This window comes from Arctopsyche grandis, chromosome 4, assembly GCF_051622035.1.
Source record: "Arctopsyche grandis isolate Sample6627 chromosome 4, ASM5162203v2, whole genome shotgun sequence".
Taxonomy (NCBI): domain Eukaryota; kingdom Metazoa; phylum Arthropoda; class Insecta; order Trichoptera; family Hydropsychidae; genus Arctopsyche; species Arctopsyche grandis.
Window position 1 is genome coordinate 3,433,144 of NC_135358.1, and position 26,383 is coordinate 3,459,526.

At 34.3% G+C, this 26,383-nt stretch overlaps 3 protein-coding genes across 4 annotated transcripts in view; 1 reads left to right on the top strand and 2 right to left on the bottom strand.

Annotated features, from left to right (window-relative positions):
* LOC143910439 (uncharacterized) overlaps positions 1-26,383 on the bottom strand; it is a 337,502-nt gene that overhangs the window by 35,127 nt on the left and 275,992 nt on the right. The gene's annotated exons all lie outside the window — the stretch shown is intronic.
* On the top strand, positions 1,869-12,854 carry LOC143910445 (F-box only protein 9). Its single transcript, XM_077428930.1, has 10 exons — positions 1,869-1,962; positions 4,260-4,403; positions 4,671-4,832; positions 4,905-5,076; positions 7,477-7,607; positions 7,691-7,854; positions 7,923-8,117; positions 9,905-10,037; positions 10,110-10,232; positions 10,318-12,854. The coding sequence occupies exons 1-10, from the start codon at positions 1,954-1,956 to the stop codon at positions 10,516-10,518; spliced, it is 1,434 nt and encodes a 477-aa protein (XP_077285056.1). The 5' UTR covers positions 1,869-1,953; the 3' UTR covers positions 10,519-12,854.
* The window catches only part of LOC143910447 (progestin and adipoQ receptor family member 4), a 100,530-nt gene continuing 90,988 nt past the window's right edge, over positions 16,842-26,383 (bottom strand). For both annotated transcript variants that reach the window (XM_077428933.1, XM_077428932.1), the window contains exons 4-7: positions 21,381-21,484; positions 21,170-21,307; positions 17,486-17,626; positions 16,842-17,388 (exon numbers count right to left, since the gene is read on the bottom strand). In XM_077428933.1, the coding sequence (XP_077285059.1) occupies positions 17,281-17,388; positions 17,486-17,626; positions 21,170-21,307; positions 21,381-21,484 (491 nt within the window). In that variant the 3' untranslated portion in view covers positions 16,842-17,280. The remainder of the gene's footprint in view (positions 17,389-17,485; positions 17,627-21,169; positions 21,308-21,380; positions 21,485-26,383) is intronic.

The window sequence follows — 26,383 nt, forward strand, 5'->3', positions numbered from 1 at the left end:
TATTGATACCTCATTTTTTGATATTACTACGGAGACTGCATTGAATTCTATTTGATAGTAATCTGTAGGTTCATAGCGCATTTTAAAATTAATGACCAAGAATCATTAGTATTACAGTTTCTATACAAATGTAGTTAGAATTTACAAGATGAATGCATAGTTAATACAGTTTATTAGACTATTCATTGCTGCTTTATATTGTGACCTAGACTGGTCTCTTACTCTGTCCAAGTTTTGTGATTGTAAATACATATAAATAAATGTTACAACATTGAAATCTTGTATTTATGTGCGTTGCCCTCAATTTTGGCATTAGACTGGTTCGAGGAAGTTCTTTCAAACCGAAGAAACCCAACTTTCCTGTTAAATTTAAATTGGATTTTTTCCTGTAAGTCGTAATTTCATCAATCAATTCGGCGATTAAACTAATTTTTAATTACGTACATACGTCACAGATGGACGCATTTATTGTGAAATTATGTAAATCATCACCTTAAATTTCCTCCATTTTCAACTTCAGCTTTTCTGGTTCATTCAATACATCACGTATGGAGAGGGAAGAAATTAAGTGACTGGTTTAATGCACGCTGTTTTGTGACTAATGAATAGACTGGGGCGTTGGCTTGGTGCTCTTAAAATATCATTACTGTACAAAGCAAGAGAGCAAAAAGGATTGGTTGGCAATAGTAAACCATTTTTTATGCCAAAAACACCTTCCCAACTCCAGTCTTGCTAATGACGGTCGGGAAACAAGTAAAGTGTAGCCACCAACATGGTTGAAACTCGCAGGATGGCGACCCAAACTCGAGTACTCGATGTACATTGAGAGTTGGCGAATCACTCTTGTCACAAACTTTTGTAGGAATATAGCACTTGTGCTATCCCTAATCAAAATCAAATCAAAATAATACACAAGTCGTGCATCATCATCGCGCTCCTGTACTAACAAGGAGAGCTAGCCTCGCTTAGAATTACCTTCGCTACTCAAAGGCAACGACCCGATTCGACTCACTTTGTAATTACCATTGCGAGCCCGTAGGAGCTTCCAGAAGGATGATTTCATCGCTCGATCTTACACCGAGCAACCTTGAAGCACAGCTGCACATTGACTTGACCTCCATGTCCGTGAGAACTTCCAGAAGTATGATCTTGTCACCCAGAGTCAAATGATAACCTTGAGCTCCCGAAATCAGGATAATACCATAATAATTTTATTTTACTACCGCCATCTACCTTTAAAACTAAAAACTGGATAAACGTCAGGCACTTTTCAGAAATTCAAATTTCAAACGCGTCTAAAACGCTATTTTTTCTCCATCGTAATGGCGGAGAATACATTTACTTATATTGATGACCAAAATGAGCAATATGGCAAAGTATGAAAACGATCGGATAAGAGGCAAATTTTTTACTGAATCGTAATCGTAAATGAAGCTAAAAGGAGGTATATAATAAAAATGAACAATGGTGCGGTTCGGTGATTACTGGTTACAAATTACTCGTCACAAAGTCACTAAAATCTCTATAACGGAACATCTGGCAGCCGAAAAGTCCATCATACTAACGATAACTATCATAGTAACGAGAACTTGAGTGCCAAATATTGTGTATTCGCGATTTTCATGACAAAAATTGTCGTTGTGACCACCCCAATGTGACGAATAGTCCAATTACCCAATGGTGCGCATAGTTGCGCCGAAGCATAATAATAAGCCACATAGATTTTAATTTAAAAAATAATCCAGGGACATTACTGAACACTTTTTATGTCCTTGATGGTGTTCCTGTTTGCTACTTTCCATTGTTTTAATACGAATGGCTTTATTAAATCATTATATTTATCCAATTCTTCAGACTGGCAACAATGTGAGTGTGCCGTGAGGTGTGAGTTGGCAGTAGTGAGTGTCAGTCGATGGAGTGTCATCGCAGCGCGCGGTATGTTCTTCAGCTGTCATGAGCAACGTAAGTATGATTTACTCTTCGATACACGAAGACATATTATTTCAATACTATCTACAGAGCCTAGAAAACTTAAATCTGTACGATTTCTCAATTTTGTATTACACTCCTTTCAAAATATCAAAATCACCATATTGACACCTGTTATTGAAACGAATGCATGTGTTGGACAAATTCTATTTAAACATGTGTATACAAATATTAATTGCCACTGTCTGTTTTCACGAAAAACTTAGTTTAGCTGTGTGAAAACATGCGAAATGCCAAATTCGTTCAAACGTCAGTTATAATTAGAAACATTTTGATACGACCTTGAAATATTGCACAATCGACTTGTAGTCGTGTGTATCGTAATTGTGATTGTATTCGTTAAATTTTATCGTTGCATCGGTTACATAATTACGCTTTTGATTGTATCTCTGCATAATTTAAAAGCGATCAGATGTGATATTTCTGCCTATATTTGAATGTTAACTTTTGAAAATTCGATTTTAAAAAGGCTGACTCGAAAAGTTCATGAATTATTGACATCAAAAATTAATACGTGAATTATTTCGTTGATTTATCGATCGTAGAATTGCATTTACAGTCCCTGGTCAGTGAATTGGGGACAACGCGCAAATTTCACGTATTCTATATTTAATGGTGTATTATCAGAAGTACGGTAACGAATTTAAAACAAATAGGTATTTTTGTTGTTACATAGTTTATTGAAAATATAAATATACAAAAAAATAATACATAAATTAATATTTAGTGATGCCACCGTCATTTTTAAGGCAAAGAGATACTCTTTGAGGCATGCTCTCAATGCAAGCTGTGATGGTATTTTTAATATCAGAGTCTCCCAGCCACACTGACAGGATATTTTCTTTTAGGGTGGTTAAATTAGAACATGGAAGTTTATTTAATTTAGATTTTAGAATTTGTCGAACGTTTTCTATTGGATTTAAGTCGGGAGAATTACCAGGCCAGGGAAAAAGTGGAATTTGGTGATCGGACATAATTTTTTTAATTAATTTAGCTGTGTGGCAAGGAGTATTATTTTGCATGAAGTGCCAACTATCGCCATTATTTATTTTAGTTTGAATTGAGGGTAAATAAGTATCTTTTAAGACCTTTAGGTACTGCTCTTTGTTCATGGAACCGTTCACACAATAGAGGGGACCCAGACCTTCGACGCTAATTGAAGCCCACACCATGATTGATGGGGGTTGTTTCGTAGTTTTTATAGTGCATCCTTCTTTATACCTCTCTCCGACCCTTTTTCGAATGTATTGACGGTCTTTCTTTGTCATACGAATAGAAGATTCATCCGAAAAGTGTACCTTGAAATTTGCATACATATTAACTATTTTTCTAATATACAATAATTTCACAATAATCTTATTTATAATTAAATTAGCGTTTTCCATTCTTCCAAAGTAAAGTGCCGATGTTGTTTAGCCCACTTAAGACGTGATTTTATCATTTGTTTGGTCAACATTGGCTTTTTCGCCGGTCGCCTTGCGCTAAGCCCGACTTCGTTGAGGCGTCGTCGAATTGTTCTGGCCGATATATCAATTTGATCGCCTTTTAATTTGTCTCGAATCATTTTATTTGTGGCAAAGCGATCCCTGGTTACCAGTATGACGATCTTTCGATCCACACGTGAGCCAAATTTTCGTCTGCTGCCACAATGACCGCGCATATCAGTCATCGGATCGACGCCACTTTGAATTCGGAGATTTATTCTCCCCACAGAAGTTTTCCCCACCCCCTCCATTGTTGCGATTTCGCGGATGGTGTGCTTCTGGGCTTTTAATAATGCAACAATAGCAGCTTTTTTTTCGCTAGGTAGATCTTTTTTTCCACCCATCTAAAATAAAAGAAACAAAATGTTTGGGAGGCTATTTAAATAAGTAAAATAAGTATTTTTTTAAGTAATAAAAGTTCAACTTACTTGAAAATACAGTATGATTGCAGCAAAAAAATAATCGCGATGTTAAAGAAATAACTGAAAATTTCCAAAAAAACGCACGTCTTCACTAGTCGAAATTCCAGAGCAAACTGTCCTCTTACATTTCAACATTTTTTATTTCTTTCTTTCAATGATTGCTGTTGCACAAATCAATATGCATGTATAGAGTAGATCATAGGATGGAGTATACAAAAAAATGAAACCGAAAGGGGATGCAGTGAGCTATTTATGACGGTTCGTATTGCGAGCAAAAGATGCAAACCGCTTGTCCCCAATTCACCGACCAACGACTGTACAAATCAATAGACAGTGTGCAGTTTAATGTTGATGTTTTTTTTAGTCCGGTGAAGTAAGCGGACGTTCAGGATCAGGTCGCGGTGGAGTCTCATCCGAAGAAAGCGAGGGGGAAGATGAAGAACCGTCGTCGTCTCATTTCCTCGAACAGCAGATGGCCAGCGTTTCACTCGGCGAAAATACACAAAACGTAAATAAAAACAACATATGAACTTATGATTAATAACTGATATTTGGCATTCTATTCAAGTAATTAGCCACTTCATACATAACTAGTGGTGCTTTAATGAACCATCTGAGTGTTTCTTAGCTCCGCTGGCATTTCAAATTTCATCTTTTAACTGATATTGGTTATAAATTCACCGTTTTGACGCTTGATTCTGTTTAAATATTCACAGGTTGTCTTGAACTATTTGTATATGTTATCAAATTATGCTCATTTTGTAATCGTTTTTAGGATCAAGTTAAAACTTCGGTCGAGGCAGCTCTGTCGAATTTTCGTCAACAGTGGCAAAAGGAGTTGGAATCTCCCGTTAAAACTGTGAAGCAAACGAATGCTTCCAATAAAGCCGATTCTGCTGATCCAAAAGCTAAGATAATAGAAACGGACGAGGAAAAAGTAGATATTTACATATGTATATATTTTTTTCTGCATTTTTATTTTGTTTTCTTATTCGGTATTTTCGTTTAGGCGAAGACTCTATTCCTCAAAGGTGCTGATTATGAACGCAATGGTGAATTATATGAAGCGATTAAGTTTTATAAGAGAGCTGTGCAGCTTGTACCTGATATAGAATTGAGGATATATGAAAATACTAAAATGAAAACAATGATCAAGAACGACACGGCACGTAAAACACCAGGTCCTTATTCCGTACCTATCTATGAATAATATAATATGTATCTTTCGGCTTTTTCCCATCATAAAGCATTATAAAACTAGCAAACCAGTTAGTGGTTAGGATATTATGCTTTCGAGTGGATTGGTCACGGTTCGATTCCCACTAGTAGCTGCTGACTAGACCACTGTTTGTGACTCCAGGTCAAACGATCGACCTGGAGGCACAAACAAGCAAGTTTGGATTCCTCCTTGGATTACAGTTACACGTATATTATACATATGTAGATGACGCTGTTCACGACCACGGTTAGGATGTGGCGGTTGAGGTGAAGACCAAACACGTGCGTTTTTAGTCGTGTTGGTTATTAAGATGATACGTGGGGAGGCTCAGCGACCAACCGCGCGGAGCACAGGTCCAACTGTGACTAACCGTTACATCTCTACCCGTTTTCATCCCCTTCTCACAATCAGTCGTAACATACCCTTTCTCAGCCATAGCCCATACATCAGCATTTCATTAAATTCCATCCCTACATGTATAATATTTACAATTCTTATTAATAACCTCCCTAGAGTTTTATGTAATGCATCGTGTCTCTTGTTTGCTGACGACGTTAAATTATTTTTTGCTGTCAAGGATGAGAGGCAAGCCTCTCTCCTACAAGCTGATATTAACGCTGTCTTGGAGTTCAGTTCTAGTTTAGGCCTTGAACTTAATTTAAATAAATGTGCAATTATGAGCTATGGACGTGCACATTCGCTCTATTGTCACGGATATTCCATTAGATCCGTCTTGTTGAAGCGTGTGGAATATATGGTCGATTTGGGTATCACTTTTGATCCTCAACTCACCTTTCACAACCATATCAAGAAAGTCGCTGACGTTTCATTTCGTCGACTTGGATTTGTTTTGAGATATGCAAGATTATTCTCCAATCCTTTGTCTTCTCGCTTGCTTTTCAATTCGCTTGTGAGAAGTAAGCTAGAGTATAATGCGATTGTGTGGAATCCGCATGAAGCAAATTACTCTCTGATGATTGAGAAAGTGCAAAAAGCATTTCTTCGTTTCCTATATAGGAAAGAATATGGGTATTACCCATATCTCTACCCCACTCCTTTCCTTTTGGGCATGCTTGGGTATAATTCCCTTGAACTTCGGAGAAACTTCTCATTAATTCGTTTCGTTCTCCTGCTCTTAAGTGGTAATACGTCATGCCCGTTGTTGCTGGAGCAGTTGGGACTTTATGTCCCTAATCACTATGTGCGTGGTAGACATCATCATTTGCTGGCTGTACCTCCTGCCCGCAAAGTTCTTTTTCGAATGGCTCCTATTCCAAGAGCTATTCGACTTCTTAATGAAATCGTTGCTGCCGGAACTGAATGTGATATTTTCCACCTTAGTGAGCGTAAATTGTCGGAAATTACTCTAACCCATTTATCTGGTAGTCTGCACTCATCATTGTTTTCATGATTGATTGTGATTTATGAGTGAAATTTTGATTAGCTCTCTTCCATTTGGGCCTTACAGGGATGTTTTGTATTTGTAGTTGTTTCTTACATATTTATTGAAACTGGCTGTAGGTGCAACGCATTCCTTATGCTATATTTTTTATTTGATATTTTTACTTCATCTGTTATTATTAAATGCTATTTTTTATGTTTATGTATGGATGTATTTATGTTTATGTTCAAATGTATTTTTTTATGTATAATTGATGAGTATATTATTTTCGTTATGTATTAATTTATGTTTAATTGTTATTTTGTTTTTTTTTGTGTTATATTTTTTGACCATTGTGGCGCTTTAGGAATTCCTGTTATGCCACAATGGTCTGTTTAGAATAAAATAAATAAATAAATAATACGTAACCACCAGCGTGGACTAGTGGTTAACGTATTATGCTTTCGAGTGGAGTGGTCACGGTTCGATTCCCACCAGTAGCTGTTGGCCAGACCTTGTGACTCGTTTCCTTTCAGAGTTTGCCAATTTTTCTGATTTTCATTGAAACGGTTCCTGTAAATTGGCATCTCCTTTTCAATCTAAAATTATTCAGCGTCTTGAAGCTCGCCAATTTCTATAATAAAATGCTGCAAAATTTTCTCCATAGATGTCACTGTGGATGACGTTTGTTTGAATTTGCAGTGCATAAAAGTGCTTGTATTATTGTATTGTATCTGTATTAGTACACTCGTTGCTTTGGAGTGATCTGTAAAGGCAAGTGTACATGCTCGATTGAAATAAAATAAAATGAAATAAAGCATTTGAATTCTGGATATTACCATCCAAGTGTGTAAGTTAGAATATCATGGGATATAGTATTCCAAACTGGCTGGTTTTAAATTGAACCGACATGTGTATTCTGTATATTAATAACATATAATTTCATTGTAAGAGTAATAAATTTTCTTTAATTTATAATAGAATCTTCAAATGTGACGAAAAAGAAAGACGTCGAGGCTCCTAAGGAAGTCGAAGCGGGAGATGTTTTAGCGAACATCGGAAAGATCGTACTGAAGAACGGTTACATGTGTGTTCCAGCGTTTGATCAAAAAGTATACGCATCATCAATATATATACATAATAAATGACAAATAAGTGAAACGAATGATTGATTGCATTTTTTCTTCTATTTTAGAGCACTCATATATCCGAATTGCCTAAGGAATTAGTTATGTATATACTTCGATGGGTCGTGTCTGGCGAGTTAGATATGGTATCTCTGGAGAGATTTGCATCAGTGTGCCGAGGCTTTTACGTTCTCGCTCGGGATTCGGAGATTTGGAGGCTCGCTTGCGTTAAGTACGTGTCGTCGATTTTGTATTCTAAGGTTTGTTCGAACTGTGGTAATGATTCGTGATTCGTTTTAGGACGTGGGGGATCAACTGCGGCACCCTCGAATCCAACAAATGCAAAACGTGGCGTCAGATGTACGTAGAAAGACCTAGATTAAGGATCAACGGTTGCTATATTAGTGTAACTACGTACATGCGTCCCGGGGAGAATAGTTTTCAAGACCAATTCTACCGACCGTGGCATTTCATTAAGTACTTCAGATATTTGAGGTAAGGTTTCGTTTTGTGTTTTACGTTATCTATGTACGTAGTTATAATAGATGAAGTTTTGTGATCATGTGAAAATTCGAACTCGAAATTTTGACTGATTCGAACTCGGAATCGATCACTGGTCACGTTTTCGTGATCTAGAAAAAATGTGTGTGTGTTAGTGTATTTTGGGGATTTTTTGAACACCGTTAATCCTATCGAACTGAAACTTTGTATCGGTTATTGAAATTCTTATCGATACGATGTTAATTTTTTTCAAATTTTTAAGTTGACCGGAAATGGTACCTCCCCTTATAGGTGTCCTCTTTTTTTTTAAGTTTTTGAATTCAATTATTTACCAAACCGTTAACCGAATCCGGCTGAATGTTTTTTAGATGTATTAGAAACTATAAATTTTATACCCTAATATTTTTACTTCAACCGGAAGTGGTACTTTTAATCTAGAGAATCGAGGTTTTTTATGTTTTTCTCAGAAAACTTTTGGTTTATTGAACTGAAATTTCATATCTAGAAGTTTAAGCTTAATACCAAGTTAGGTATAAATTTTGGTAAGCATCTGTCAATCGGAAGTGGCAGTTTGCTCTTGTTCGCTTTTTCTTCCACTATTTTTTTCGCCCCTTTAAACATGTGTGCTCTTCACGAAAAAATTCAAGTATAATTCTTGTATCAATGTGATAAAAAAAAAATCACTAAATTTAATAAACCGGAAGTGGGATTTTTTCCTCTTAGAAAAGTCAAGAATGTTGTGACCACGATTCTTTTCACACCCCTGAACGTATCAAGCTGAAAATTTTTATTGTACTAATGTAATATATTATATATAAGGTTTTGGTCAGAATTCGTAAACCGGAAGTAGTATCTTTTTTTTTAAACAATATTTCTTTATTTTATTTTGACCTTTTAGATTATTTTTATTTTCTTGATATTTAATGTGTATAATATTTATAGTAATTTTAAGTAATGAAAAAAAATTTGAACAAAATCCGATAACCGGAAGTAGAACTTTTGTCTTGTGTAAGTTTCTCTACATTTGCGCCCAATTTGTATCGAAAATGCTTTAATAACACTGTTCGACAAATGACGACTTTTTTTTTGGTTCAGAGACGAGATATGACTTTTCTTATAGATCTTTGCCCAGTGAACACGAATCTGGTAATAAAAAATGTTGATTGGCTCGAGATTCGGAGATATATTGGTTTTTTAAATCGCGCGATTTGTCTATACCTTGGTGTTGTTCGGCCGATGTCTCAAAATCCGTCAATTTTCTGTTCAAAATAAATATTGGAATCTATAGTCGGGTATTTTATCTTTTGTAGTACTTTTCAGCTTTCAAATCTCTCTAAGTAGTCGTCCAGTTCAAATCAAAAGTCAAAAGTACGTATTTTCACTTGGGATTTTTTCCCACCGTTAATACTATTTTATATTGAGTATTTTTTATTGAAACATGTTTATTGGGATAGTGTTCTGGCCACACTATTTTTTGTTTTCGTTTAAAAGGATTAATTGGAAGTGTGCTGAATTTTAAATCGGTAAAATTGCGAGCTAAAAACTCCTTCTAGTGGAGCACGATTTTGTGTTCTGTGCACTGTACGCATGCTGACTCACCATGCTCTAGACGTGTTTACCAGATTCGTGTTTACTGGGCATAGATCTATAAGAAAAGTCATATCTCGTCTCTGAACCATTTTTTGTGTTGAACAGTGTAACCGGTATGTGTCGTGGGTTGGTCACATCGGATTTTTTTTACTATGGTTTGATCGATTGATAGTTTCTTTTTGTGTTTTAAGATTCTTTCCAGATGGTATTGTATTGATGATGACAACGCCCGATGAACCGATTATGTGCCTAGACCGTTTGATACAACGGTACAGTCTTACTCAGGGAGTCCTATCAGGACATTATAGATTAAATGGAGATAAGGTTTGAATTGCTTCAATTTCTTATGTCTCATTGTATGACTTCTTGTAGGAATAAACCAACTTAAAATTTCAGGTTGTTATTGTAGTGGGAAAGTCGGCCAACGGTCAAAATAAGCAAACGCCACCCCCAAATACCAGATTCAGATCACGCAAGAAAGACAATTCCCAGGAACCTGCTGAAAACACGTTTCATTTGGTACATGTTATAATATATATGTATATATATTTCTCAAACGCATATTATTGTTATTTTTTAATGCAGTTTTAATTTTAAATTTCAGGAGTTGCAATTGAAATCTCACAATCCGCAAGCGGTCTGTTCACTCGTTTGGCGAAATTATACCGTTTTTACGAAAAATAATATTACTTCGGCTATTACGCTTACAAATTTCGAAATTGTTAAAAATAAATTTCCTTCGTTTAAATTTCGCAAGGTGGATAAATTCCATGCCAAATCAGACGGACCCTTGCAACAAGGCTAACGTTTTATTTCAATCCGAAAATATTAGATTCTGTACCTTTTTAATGTACAATATTCAATTACCTGTTCGTCCACAATTTTCTAAGGATTTCTGTAGGCTTTTGAATTATCTTTATGCAATCGCACCACTAATAGTCGAATTTAAAATGATTAAAAACACCAGGAGCGGCTCGTGATTTTAAAAACAGGTGGGGCACTAGGAGGTTAAATATATATATTTACCCCCCATATATATTTATTTTTTTCCAAAAAAATGAACTTAATATATTTTTAGTAACATTTTATGCAAGGAAGATGACTTTTTTTTTTAACAATCTATCAGTGTGTTCTAAAAAAGCAAAAATATGATTAATAAAAATATTTATTGATAAAAATAAAGACTTGATTATGATTGGATATTAAACAAACCTTGCAAAATATGTTTGAAATGTCGAAAAAAGTTAACGGTATCGTGCAGTGGCGGCTCGTCTATATAGGCTGCGGGGCTACAGCCCTCCCAGTATAGTACATACAAATGCATGCTATTTTTGCTGTCCATATAAGCTGCAGGGCTGCAGCCCTCCCAGTATAGTACATATGCATGCTATTTTTGTCTGCATTTGTTCACCAGTACTACAGCCCGATTAATCGTTGCAGCCCCCTCTTTGAATTCTCACGAGCCGCCACTGGTGTCGTTTATTTTTGAGAATATAAACGACCGGGGCACGTATTCTGCCCCAAAGAGAGCTTTACACAGCGAACTAAAGGCGACCTTGTGAATACGGCAATACGGCTCTTTTCTCTTTACCTCTACTGACTGACCAAATAGACCAGAGCATCGTAACCTTTGGATATTCGCGGCACACATTGTTTACGACTCGTAGAGTTTGTCAGCTACGTACATACTTATGTATTTCATCGGCAGTCGCTAGTTATTCCGTATATGCATACGGACAAAACATTAACTAACATCGGTTTTCTGCCTCACACGCGATCTCACTCGCACGCATTAGGCCGAAGTGCTGTTCGGATAACACATATTACCGCGGTGCACAGGTTACGATGCTCTGAAATAGACCACTTGTTAGTATGAGAGTAGCAGGTAAACTGACGCTGGCGACCACGGGACCTTGGCAGGTAGGCGACTGCACCAAGCTTCATTACAAACCGGTTCTGTTCACTCCATATTGTTCGTGTATAAATAAAACATTTCTTGAATCTTGACTATCAGTCAGTCAATTGAATTCAATCACCGAGAGTATACTTTTTTTTTGATTATATGTATGAGGCACTGCCCCTGTTGCCCTTAACACTTTGAGTGCTGACGTCTTTTCTGTTGAAAGACCGCCATGCTGAAAATTTCGCCAACATTTCCAATTAGAATTATTTAGAAATCCAATAGAAAGCAGGTATAAAAATTGTAGCTGATCCAAACAAACCCTAGATAACTACCGCCGAGGATTTCGAGTTTTGTAAAGGTGTGTTTAGACTCTCTAATATATCTTGCAACAGTATAAAATAAATAAAAGAAGTCTATTAATGAATGTATTTTTCGAAAACTAGTTCTATCTTCTTCATTGTTGTTAAAATGTAATGCTTACAATCTAAATGCCAAGCCACAATCTAAAATACTCAGCAGTTCGGGATTTTCATCGAGAAATTCTGCTATGGTTAGAAATTCAGAAATGCCGGTGTAAACCAGTCTTTATAAACATTGACACGGATTATACGACTTATGTTCAATGCGTTTTTTTCAATGCTATCTTGAAAGGCTTAGCGGGTAATATTCTTGTTTACTTTGTATATGGATTTGTTGGCAAAACGCTGATCGGCATTGGCCGGCATTCAAATTACTATTTTTGTCAAAAGATATATGTATATATGTATGTAAACTCCGCTTTGACGTGTCTTAGTATTTATTACATTATACTAAGACTTTTGTCTTATTATAATGCTTGTGACTTTTTATGTGCGAAAACTTTTAGTTAATCAAATGTTAGTGGAAATTACGATCTACAATCTACGATCCTCTTTTTCTTCTGCTTGTAGGTAAGTGTCAAAAAAAAAAGTCTCAAGTTCCGAGATCACTAGGAACTTATCGTTAGACCAAATTACAGTAATTTATTTTTTGTATAGAATATTTGTATTTTCAAACAAAAAAAAAAGTAGTCGCTTTTTGTCTGTAAACTTGAAATGTTTGTTGTTTTAAATTGACATCGCACAAAATATCTATCTTTTTATCGACTACATTATATTGTATGTATTGTTAAATGCTAAGAGAATATTAATTGTTACCTAATGTTACTGACATTGTAAAATGGTGTAAATTTTAAAAATAAAAGTGTAATTTCATATTCAGTTGGTTTTTTCGCCGTCCCTGCAAAGTCGAGGAAGTGATAATAAAAAACACACACACACACACAAGTTTGACTTAGAAAATTATTATTTTTATTCAATAATTGAAATTTCATGTGGAACAATATGATATAAAAAAAGTAATAATGCAGATCTAACTTCTGGCATGTAAAAAAACATTTAAACTTTTTTCCTTAGTTTGTAACTGTGTCGTAATTCGAAGTTGAATACTTTCATTCGTATCGACTATTATATATTTAAATATATTTGTAAAAGGAAAGATTTTTTCTAGAAGTGCTATATAACTTGTTTTTTTTTTACCTAATTTGAAGAATATAAATTTTTATTCTAGAGTGCATCTTTCAAAATGTGTACGGAGCTTCTTTTTTGTTTGTCTTTTGAATGATCGACTATTTCATTGCTTATAATATGTTTGTTGTACAGTTTTAGAAAACGATGGTCGGTTTCCGAGCCGGATATATATCCAGTGCCGGCCTTACACCCGATGGCGCCCTCGGGAAATTTTTTCTAAACACCATTAGAAAGAACAATCGCCTTTGGCGCTCTAATTTAAAATTTTGAATCACTTTTGGCGCTCTAATTTTAAATTTTAAAGCGTCTTTGGCGCATCGTTCGGCGCCCCAGCCCCTCCCTAAAACCGGCACTGTATATATCGTAGCAATTGACTCTACTATTAACATTATATTAGGTTTTATTCGCTTGCAATATTAATCACAGTTTCGGCAGCAATTCTAAAACTCTTAAGCTAAATATGTACACGGTGTAATTTCGCCGGGAAACATTCGCAACAGCAGTCTCGGCGTTTTTCTAAACACGTGTACGAAGTTTTAGTGTGATTTGGTTCAACGTAATCGAAGGACGCGTCTATTTTTTTTTTTTAATAATTTCATTTTAATCGCTATGACTAGATAAAATATGTTCATATATATATATATATATATATATATATATATATATTTCATATATATATATATATTTCATATATATATATATATATATATATATATATATATATATATATTTCATATATATATATATATATATATATATATATATATATATATATATATATATATATATATATATATATATATATATATATACATATATATTTTGCACGTTATCTATATTATATAATTATTATCACAAGATAGCTCTGAAAAAAAATATATCATATTTATTTATTTATTTTTTTAATGAAAATAAATATATTGGTTTGAGATATTACATACACACGCTTGCGCGTGTAAATTGCAATATATTTTGCGTTAATTTCACGCATTCTGACTGCCCAATGGATGGAATCTATTTTTTTAAGCTTTCTTTGATACTTTTAAACACATTGTGAATTTTTGAATTTATAAATTTGATTTATTTTTTCATTTAAAAAAATAAAATTACGTCGATTTTTACACGTCGAAGGTTCGCATACACCGCTTCGGTGCGAATTTAAGTCTCATACAAATCGGCATAAATGATATAGCGCCGATTAATAGAGTGTATGCGGACCTTCAGGCGGTGCCGGCCTTACACCCGATGGCGCCCTCGGGCAATTTTTTCTAAACACCCTTAGAAAGAACTTTCGCTTTTAGCGCTCTAATTTTAAAATTTAAAGCGCATTTGGCGCATCGTTCGGCGCCCTAACTTTGGCGCCCTCGGGCGCCGCCTGACCTAGCCCCCCCCCTCAAACCGGCACTGCCTTCAGGAAGCCATATCTGTTCACACTCACCGTTTGTTACAACTCGTATACACACAATGTCATCCAAAACTTCAACGGAAGCTGTCGAGTACATAATTTAATTGATTTATTTAGATATAATAGGTGGCTTGGTGTATACGAGTCTTAGGAAGCCTAACCATTTCACACTCGCCAATAGTTTACGGTAAATTAAACACTAAAAAATATAGTAGTTTGTCCCATGAGACGGGTTAAAGCATGTCCTCGAATTCAATATATTTTCTTTTGAAATACATATTCAAATACAAACGAAAATCTTAATATATATTCATAATTTTTGTTTGTCTTTGGAACGTACGAACGTTTAAGTTAATAATTTAGCATATTATATTAATTGTTAAACATTGTACACAACACAGTTTCGCAATTTTCAATAAATAAAAATGATTATTTGAATGTACAATATATACGTGAACGAGTATATATATATATATATATATCTATATATATATATATATATATATATATATATATATATATATATATATATATATATATATATATATATATATATATATATATATATATATATATATATATATATATATATATATATATATATATATATATATAAGGTAATATAATACAATATAAGTAAAAATTTACAAGTTTCACAACGTATACAGAAATCAAATCGACCGTACAATTTTTTCGTTTGCGAGTACGGGATTGTCTATATGTTTTTATTAATTTTTTTTTTGGTTTATCTAAAATTAAAACCTAAACATTTTCTTTCGTTAGGAATGTTGGGTTTTAAAATTACGTTCGAAATAATAATATTTTACATACAAACCGTTTGCACATTTGTCGATAAACGATAACACTTAACACTTTTTCTCAACCTATCGGTTTTAATGGTAAACGAACAGTTTCAAAGATTTGTACTTTTTAAGTGATAACTTTTTGTCGCAACAAAGAATGTTTTTAGTATTTAAAAATAAATTTTTCTAACAAGAAAAGGAACTCATAGAAATAAAAGTCTTACACTTATCTATAGTTTTTCAAAGCTTTTCCGTATGCACAAGTGCGTCAAACATTTTGCTTTTGATCTACCGAGTATATATCAATTGAAATATGTACATACATATATCAAATGACACTACCGTGTAAATGTTTTATGTATTCACACAAACACTTGCTTCAAATTCATTTTGTCTACATGTTAGGTTTTGTCATTTTGTCTACATGCCTCTTAGATAATATAATTTCACTACAAAATTGTCGGTAACTTATTTGAAAATCATACAATAACTATATTTATTTAAGGTTGTGGCTATTTGCAGGTACTATAACTGCGACAGGCGCAAAGCCTGCTGCGCATGCGCGTGAACTTATTACATTTAATGTATGCTAGACTTGTTTAATCAATCGTTCATTATACATGACGCAAATAAATTTCGCACGTTGTTATAATAGATTTATATCATTTAGCTATTTCGCAGCTTTTACTTGTATGTAGGAATTATACGTTGTATATGATAATAATTTTCTAACAATTAATAATATTAACTAATTTGGATTATATTTTTTACTCAACGTCACTTTACGAGTTTGAACTAAATTTTAAGAGGTTTAACACAAAATCTTAACAGTAAACACGCTGACAGTGACAGTTCAAGCGCATGCGCAGAAGGCTTTGCGCCTGTCACAGATATAGTACCTGCAAATAGCCAATAATGCACAGATATAGTACCTGCAAATAGCCAATAATGCACAGATATAGTACCTGCAAATAGCCAATAATTTGCAGATATAGTACCTGCAAATAGCCACAACCTTTATTTAAATCAAAATATTTCGTGTGCTATATTATTTTAAAAATAATACACTAAATGTATTCACTGCAATTATTGCTAAAATCATTAGAATCTATTTAAAATCTATTTCCAATACAATAGAGATTCTTATTTCAAATTTTAAATACATACGCATAAGTAAGATAAAAATTTGGAGTTAATTTACAGAAAAGCAAAAAAGTGTTTTTGTGGTTCAAAAACGTTACAAACTTGAAAATGTATATTCGCACTATCTTATTTAAAATACAATAATTGTCAATATTTTTCTGAATACTATCAAACGCTATTTATTGCTTGTGTAATACTATTAAGAATTATTTCAGTATGGATCTATACCGGATTGATGATTTTTTTCAATATAAAAATCATACGATTGCATTCAAACGTATCGTCAAATATAAATTTGGATATGAATTCTTTTTTTTGTTTTTATTTGGAAAACTTGTTAAATGTTTATCGAAAAAACATTACTTTCTATATTAATAAATTAAAAATGGCACTGAACAAATTCGGTGCCATTTTTTTATTCCATACTTTTTATATTGCTTTAATGTTTTAAGTATTAAATTTTTTCAATACCTAAATTTATTCAATAAAGCTAACTATATATGGCACTAATAGAGCAAATATTTTGTATTTTTAATAAGATTTTTATTTTTTTTCTTTTTATTTTAATTAATTGCTGTAAATTCAATATCACATTGTCAACGTAGGAGGTGGTGATGTGTTATTTTTTTTTTTTTAAGAGTTTACTCGGGACTACTAACGAAGCTACTGTATGTATATCCTTCATCACAATGGAAACGAAAAGAGTATTATTATAATTTAATTACAGGTAATCGGTGGAAATAATAGGTCACACTGTGAACAGGTGTCAGAGGTGTTGCAACGTTTCAGGAACAATGTTCGAGGCTAAAGACTGCGGATCACTGTCGTCTCTACACTGCACTCGAGCCATCCAGCTGATGTCACGTATAGTTGCCTGTTGTGAAGAATTCACATTACAAATGATTCAACAAGATATAAAAAGATTCTCTTATGAGTACTACATAATATACATATATTGATAAATACTTTACCTGATGCATCGAGTACACAGCCGAGACCACCAGTACGTGCATTATATTGTGAGAATTCAGATAGAGATCTACGGCTCCTGGGAACCAACGTTCAGGTATATTCATCGCCCCAATAACACCTCCAATAGCTGAGACTGCATCCTAAAATTTATTTTTTACCATTAGAATCATTTAAAAAATGTCCATAGCCACGGCTTACACACTTTGTTCAATTAGATCAGGGGCGGCTCTTGACTTTAAAAACAGGTGGGGCACGAAAAGGCTAACCCCTCTCTACATATTTATTTTTTTTCCAAAAAAATTAAATTTATGTAGGGTAGGAATTGAACGAAAGGCTGATGTATGGGCTATGGCTGAGAATGAGTATGTTACGACTGATTGTGAGAAGGGGCAGAGATTTATTTATTTATTTAAAGTTTGGACCATTGTAGCATTACAGGTTTAATTCCTAATGCGCCACAATGGTAAAAATATAACAGAAAAGAAAATAAACAAAATAATAAGTAAAGAAATTGGACATGTGGCGGATCGCTATACGACATGGTCGAGTTTGGTTACCTTCCTGCAAGTGGGGACCAACTCGGTTGGGTTCGGAGAGCGGCTACTCACTCTGCCTTCAGCTGTCATAAATAAAACACGTGCATTCAACATGCCAGTCGTCTCATTCGTTCATCCCCCATAGACATAACAAAAACAAAACTAATAATAATAATAATAATAATTACAAATTATAAAAAAAAAAAAACAACAAAGAAGGGAATGTATTATAAAAGAAAAGAGAGATGTTTATACATAGACAATAATACATGTATACGTAATCATAAAAAAAACAATAGCAATTATAGTAATGATAGTAATTAAAATTAAAATATTTATAGTAATTAAAATTAAAATAATAAAAAATACAAATACAGGAATGTCATGCTCCTGCAGTCTGTTAAGAACAAGCTACAGATATAAAACATCCCTGCGAGGCCCAAATGGAAGGGAGTAGATTAAGATACCACTCACACATCACATTCAAATTAAGAAAGTAATGATGAGCGCAGGTTACCAGATAAATATGTTAAAATAATATCCGATAATCTACGCTCACCAAGGTGGAAAATGGTAATTGGACTATTCGTCACATTGGGGTGGTCACAAAGACAATTTTTGCCATGAAAATCGCGAATACACAATATTTGGCACTCAAGTTCTCGTTACTATGATAGTTATCGTTAGTATGATGGACTTTTCGGCTGCCAGATGTTCCGTTATAGAGATTTTAGTGACTTTGTGACGAGTAATTTGTGACCAGTAATCACCGAACCGTGGAAAATATCGCATTCAGGGACGGCAGCAACGATTTCATTGAGAAGTCGAATAGCTCTTGGTGGAAGAGAGTTAATCAAAATATATCATAAATATGAATGGAAGAGAGTTAATCAAAATTTCACTCATAAATCACAATCAATCATGAAAACAATGATGAGTGCAGACTACCAGATAAATGGGTTAGAGTAATTTCCGACAATTTACGCTCACTAAGGTGGAAAATATCACATTCAGTCTCGGCAGCAACGATTTCATTGAGAAGTCGAATAGCTCTTGGAATAGGAGCCATTCGAAAAAGGACTGTGCGAGCATGAGGTACAGCCATCAAATGATGTCTACCGCGCATATAATTATTAGGTACATTAAGTCCCAACTGTTCCAGCAACAACGGGCATGACGTATTACCACGCAGTAGCTGGAGAACAAAACGAATTAACGAGAAGTTTCTACGAAGTTCAAGGGAATTATACCCAAGCATGCCCAATAGGAAAGGAGTAGGATAGAGATATGGGTAGTACCCATACTCTTTCTTATATAGAAAACGAAGAAATGCTTTTTGCACTTTTTCGATAATAAGAGAGTAGTTTGCTTCATGTGATATAACGGTTAGTAGCAGTTGGACCTGTGCTCCGTGCGGTTGGTCGCTAAACCTCCGCACGTATCGTCTTGACCGCTTAGCCGCCCAGCCGACGCGCTGGGCGTACGATAGATACGGCTGTTTGCGCCTTAAGGCGCTTTGGGCGTTCATTCGGTTAATAAACAACATGACTGAAAACGCACGTGTTTGATCTTCACCTAAACCGACACATCCCAACCGTGGTCCTGAACAGCGTCATCTGTCAGGAATATCTACCACATTTATATATTTTTAGTGACATTTTAGGCAAGGAAAATGACTTTTATTAACAAACTAGCTGAACCCGGCAATGCTAGACTAATACGGCATGCAATTCCCGTTCCCGTTGCGTTTCTGTTCCCGTTTCAAGTGATAGTTGGAGCTCAACTAACGTGTCGTCATAAGCCAACTGGTGACGTGGTTACCAACGAACACATTTCCTTAAATACACAATGGCGCTTTAGACTTTCGCGTAAGTAAAATCGTAATTACGAATATTATTATTAAGAGGTTTTTTCCCGTTTTTATTTAATAGTAAGCTTCCCGGACATGCATACAACAAATCTTTTAAGTTCCATCGTAATCGGTTGAGTGGTTTAGGAGCCTATACGAGACAGACAGACGAACAAACAGACATTAAATTTTATATACATATTATATATAGATTAACGATTTCGTCTATTATGTGCTTTGAAAAAGCAAAAATGTAATTAATAAAAAATATTTAATGATAAAATTGTCATATTGTGATTGACGATTTTAGCATACATTCTAAAATATAGTCGAAATCACGAAAAATGTTGACGGTGTTGTGTATTTTTCGAATCGTATAGAGCAGAGTATCGTAACCTGTGAACCGCGTTAATATGTGTTCTCCGAACGGCATTTCGGCCTAATGCGTGCGAGTGAGATCGCGTGTGAGGGAGAAAACCAATTTTGTCCCTATGCATATACGGAATAACTAGCGAAAGCCGATGAAGTACATATGTATGTATGTATGTAGCTGACAAACTCTACGAGTCGTAAACAATGTGTGCTGCGAATATCCAGAGATTGCGATGCTCTGGTATAGAGAATATAGACGATTGCGGCTGACGTATTCTGCTCCAAAGCAGTTGCCCCCTCTAGATTTGAACGGAACTATCCTCATTGTTTAATGTATTATTATGAATTAAAATACTAAAATACCAAACCAACAAATCAAATCTCTTAATAGATTTTTTAAACAGATAAAAATATATAAACAAATGATTAAAAGAAATAGTTAAAATTCATATACACTCATTTTTTAATATAATACACCCCCCTCCTAGAAAGTCATTCCTTACTGGTCAAAATTTTTGCTCCCCCCCTGGGAAAAGCTGAAATGACGCCCCTGCTCCAAAGCGATAATATATAGTGGATAACCAACTAAAAGCGACCTTCTGTATACGGTAATACGGATTTTTTTTCTCTGCTTCGACTAACTGTCTACACTCTACACAGTGCCTGAAGCTAACTATAAACTGAAGCCGGCGACCACGGGACCATGGCAGATAAGCGACTGCCCGGAACTGAATTACGAACCGGTTTTGCTTACAGTGTGGTGAACGGGATAAATAAACAATTTGTGTTTCTTGACGAGAAATTAACAATTCCCTCTTTTTTTTTTGGTTAGGAGAGATGTGTTTGGGGCAGTGCCCTGGTTGTCCTTAAAAACGAGCCGCCACTGAATTAGATTATTAATTTTGAATGACATTTTTGACGCTGACCTGTAATACTACGTGTGTGATGGAAGCTGGATCGCCCCCTCCGATGCTTAGAGCTCTCAATGCTGTCAGTAAGGCTCTCATGGTGAATGGTAATAGAAAGCATAGTCGTCTCTCCCAAGGAGACCAAGCTGTCATGGCCTATAATGTTCAAATCATTTTAATTGGTGCTTAAGATATGACTGTATTATTGAGATGGTAATGACGTTTTTACCTTATAGAGACCCCATATACTGAGTAAACAGTATGATCCGATGATAGTCCAACGAGGAAACCATGACAGGCAAAATACAGTTGCAGTAACCATAGGTAGAGCACCTGAAAAGAATGAATAATTTATAATATTAATTGAGATTTGGTATGTTCAATAAAATTAATATATAGTGGGGAAAATGTTCCTGGGTTGTAACATGGGTTTTGGAATATTAAGTTAATAAATAAAAAAAAAATTAAAAGAAATGTGTCGGTCCTGTGTTTGATCCGAACGCGCTAAATGCTCAGACTTGCCTAGAGGAAGTAGCAAACAGTATATATAGAAGCTTTTTTCTTTCGTTATTTTATTCGTACATTTTGTTGGCAGTGTTTTAGCTGTGACGTACATATGTATGTCGATTCGAAACGACTATTATAGTACGGCGAGCGTTATCGCAGATACACACACATACAGAATAACGATATTATATATTACTAGTGTTGTACCCGATGACATAACATCGCATGGGTGTTGGCATATTAAGAGGGCTGTACACCCGAAACCTTAATTTTGTTACCGTTCCTTTCTTCGATATATGTATATATTGAGTGTATGTATATATTGAGTGAATGCGACAATATATATCAATATATATATATATTGAGTGAATGCGACAGTTGCGCTTCGACCAGATAAAACGTATTTTAAATTGACAAAATCGAGGTTTCGTATTCTCCTATTTTCTCCTCCAAAACTGGACCAATTTTTAAAAAAAAATCATCATCGGTATGAGAAAGATACTTTCTGTGCATCTATCGGCGTATTTTTTTTAAAATCGACCGTTAAATAAGCACGCTGGACTCGTTTCGTGGGTGTAAAAAAGAGGCGATTTTATAGATGTTTGGCGGCTCCTAGCTCATATAAAAAATAATTAATCAAAAAAAAAAAAACGATAGATGCACCCCAATGGTGGATATCCATAGCATATTAAAAAATAATTTCTCTAGTGCCATAATTGAGGAAGGGAGAAGTATAGTACGTTTGTATGAACAAGGCGCTGCTGTCCAGCCCTCTTAAGTTATTAAATAATGAAAAATTAAAAGTAATGTATCGTCGGTCATGTGTTCGATCCCCATGCGGTCGAATTTTTTCCAAATACCTTTTAAATATATTTAATTTAATATTTGTATTTAATTGTTTAATATGAAAATACATAAATAGCAAAAACTATATATCTACCTACATGTAAATAATATAAAACACCAATAGAAAAATTAATTAAATAAATTTTCAATAGATGGCGGTAAATCATCTGCCAAGCGGGAACATTAGTAGCGATCAGTATATATAGAAGTTTTTTTCTTTTGTTATTGTAGTCGTATATACGTTTTGGCAGTGGTTTAGCTGTGACGTACATATGTACATATGTATGTCAAATCGAAACGACTATTATAGTACGGCGAGCGTTATCTTAGACAGACAGACAGACACACTGACGGAATAGCGATATTATATATGATATTTACATATATTATATACATACATATATATATTTTATATGTGAAATTTTATTAATAGAAGTGACGATAATGTAAGGTTCGAATATTTGGCAGGGATTTCGTAGTGGAAGTGTTTTGTTTGTTTTGTTTTTTTTTTAAATATCTAAAGCCTTTTCCATGTTATATGAAAATGGAAAAGCGGTGTGAAAATACGATTTTATTGAGCGACCAACTTTTTTTTGCCACCGAGCAAACCTTTGTTGGCCCGGATCTCACACCGACACACTTAACCGTAGAAAAAAAAGAGGAAAAACAAGAACATTGTCCCGCGGAAAAACCGCTCGAATTTCCCGACCACGCGGAAAACCTTTTCCGTGCATTTTATCTCGAAAGCGATGGAGACGTATTGAGTTACCCTTGGAGATCGCAATAAGCTGATATCAACTGGGGAAATAGTGTTCACAATTTAGTGTCGACAATTTGCTTACACATATGTATGCACATCACTTACAAGAGTGGCACTTTTACATACATATGTATATACGATGATAGGTAAGGATATAATATACTATGTATATGTGCTAAATAGATATTTTTTGCCTATTCAATCGCTATTTGTTATTTACGTATAATATATTTGACCAACATGTAAAAGTCAAAGTAACTTTGTCTGCTGGGCTGTCTGGAAAGCTTAAGTCCACACAATTAAATTTGATGTTTGCGGTTTCGAAATCTCAATATTTTTCCGAGTTGAAAGTCAGCGCTACTCAATATGAATATTTTTATTCTTTTTATAAAATGCAAAATTTTAAATATGTTATATTCAGTAGGTCTAATTTTTAGATCTTCAATAAAACTACATATACTGCATTGATTCGTATTCGGTTGCATTTTAGTTAAGAACACGCTTCATCGTTATAAGTTGAAGTCATTAAAAGCATCGATGCGAGTTTTTTTTTGTCACCATCCAATCCAATTAGATCATATAATATAATGTTAGTACAGTAAACCTCGATTATCCGGACTAGTTGAGGTTGAAGATAATCCGGATAATTGAAAAAATTACAATTGACTGGGAAAGACGTGTAAATTCAGTATGAATAATTTTTATTTGTCTACATTTACATATATAATAACATGAATGTCAATATTAAATTATTCTATATTAAGAAATTCAATTATGGACTTTTACTTAAAGTTAGCTGTTCTTTTTTAAGCTGCCAAATGGCGAATACTTTTCATACAATAATGGACCAGATATTGGTTGTTCAGACGATCGTCTTTGAATGAACCACACAAAAATATACTCTTCGCCTTCTTCATTTCCTGATTTTTTCATAAATTTTCACTCTGAGCTTCCATCTTCTGACATTAAAGAATCAGTAAGCTTCATAATTTTCTCACTTTGTTTTTTTAATATACGAAATCGTTGACGTTCCAACACAATTATTTGACAAAAAAAAAAACGTCCTAAGACACCGCTTTTTGAAGCATTGATTTTATCTAATTTATTTTAATATTTCATACCAGGAAGGCCTAACAGTTAACCTCAGCTAACCAGTTAAGTTTTGTACATTTGATACTGTTACGTACGCCGCGGATTAAGCGAATATAATCCCAGAGACTATGTGACCGTTCAAGGGTTATCTGTTAACGGATTAACTAAGTGCTTGCACTTAGGACCAACGGATGTCTGTTAACGGATTAACTAAGTGCTTGCACTTACTTCCAGGATTATATCTGGACTCTAATTGCATTTAGGCTAAACAATGACCGTTATTAGGCCTTTCTCAGAATCGGTACGGGGAGACCCAATGTTGTAGAAATACATATCCAAATACGTGACTATACAACAGGTAAACAGATTGGACGTCCTGAGAGATCTACCCTTTATAAGGCGGTACGTAGGCGATATCATGTCATTCTGGACTGAGCACTGCCAGTGCGTATCTCCTTAATCATCAATAAATGCTGTAAAACGACTTTTACTTGGATCCTCCACCCACCCCTACGCAACAATACAAATATTATTAATATTATACAAAGTACATTAACACATATCAATTAATATCCGCAGAGACATCTATGGTCAAATTTGTAAATTTGCAGCATTTTATACAATTCAGCGAAATTCGAGATTGCTGAAAACTCGAGATTTTGAGAGAAAATGGGTAAGGTTGCCAATTTGTTGGAACCGTTTCAATTAAAATCAGATAAATTGGCAAACTCTAAAAGGAAACGATCGACCTGGAGTCACAAATCCAAGATCTGGCCAGCAGAAACCAGTGGGATTTTAGCCCGTCACCACTCTGTTCAAAGCATTATATACTAACCAGTAGTCTATTCTGCTGGTTTTGTCTTTTAATAATAATATTACACGTTTTCTTTTCAATATTGGTAATATTGAAAATAAATATTTGAATCACGATCAAGTTTTCAAGAAACAAACGTTCTTTGAGTATTGAATTTTGAAGACAACCGAGTCGTTTCTCCTTCTTATTTTAGAATTTTTATGTTATGCATTTCAAAGCAGCAAAATCGAAAAAAATTTGTTTGTTTTTAACAATCCGGATAATTGAGGTTCTACTGTATATGTATGCTAAATCCAAATAGTTGAAACTGTCGATTTTATATGACTTGTGTTTATTTTTAAATTATTATGTATAATTCGAAACTTTATAAAATATTCGACGTTAATATCCAACGTTCTTTAAAATTTAAATAACCTTATTGAAAGAGTTCAAGTAAAAAAAAACGGAGCCATCAATATTATTATCTTACACCATTTTCCATTCCATCTTCAGAAGACGAGAGGGAAACACTGGAAAAAGACTTTTCCCAAGGACACTCCACTTCACACCAGACTACAAATATTGGTTGAAACGATGAAGCAGCCATGCTCGAAATAGATTATGCAGAAAAAATTTAAAACTTAAAAAAAACGAGGGGTGAAATTTTCCCATTAAAAGACAGATCGTATATCAGGTGTGACGAATTTTCGTATTTGAATTGTAAGTCATATAAATACAATTCAAATTATTTATTAAAATAAAACAAAACAAAAGAGTCGTAATTTCTTAGTCGCAAAACTGACATAATTTATTTTGTAAGTAAAATTAATTACATACATTAAGTTAATACCCATTAATTAAAAGCCTTCTCAAGCATGTAAATATTGCCTATTAAAGTCATCAAGATACAAATCTTTAAATATCACTTGACGTAATTTTATAATTGACTAGCCGAAAATGGCAGCTGAAATTTTCAAATAAGAGCTTTTAGCCCTTCCAGGAAATGTTATAATAATAGAATCGCCCTTTCGAACACGTTTTTTGTTTCAATAATAAGCGTCCGTTTCCATAACTACGCAATATAGAATCAGCGTCATCACATATTACTACAGAAATAAAGTCATTTTGGCTAATTAAATATACGTGTTTTATTTTGATTAGATTTATTTACTAGCTGAACCCGGCATGCATTGCAATGCTACAATAACGCATGCAATACCCGTTCCCGTTCTCG

Excerpts from the sequence above, each read along its gene's own strand:
- LOC143910445 (XM_077428930.1), top strand. Across the intron at positions 5,077-7,476 it reads CACGGCACGTAAAACACCAG|AATCTTCAAATGTGACGAAA; the intron begins GTCCTTATTCCG and ends AATTTATAATAG. Across the intron at positions 7,855-7,922 it reads TGGAGGCTCGCTTGCGTTAA|GACGTGGGGGATCAACTGCG; the intron begins GTACGTGTCGTC and ends GATTCGTTTTAG.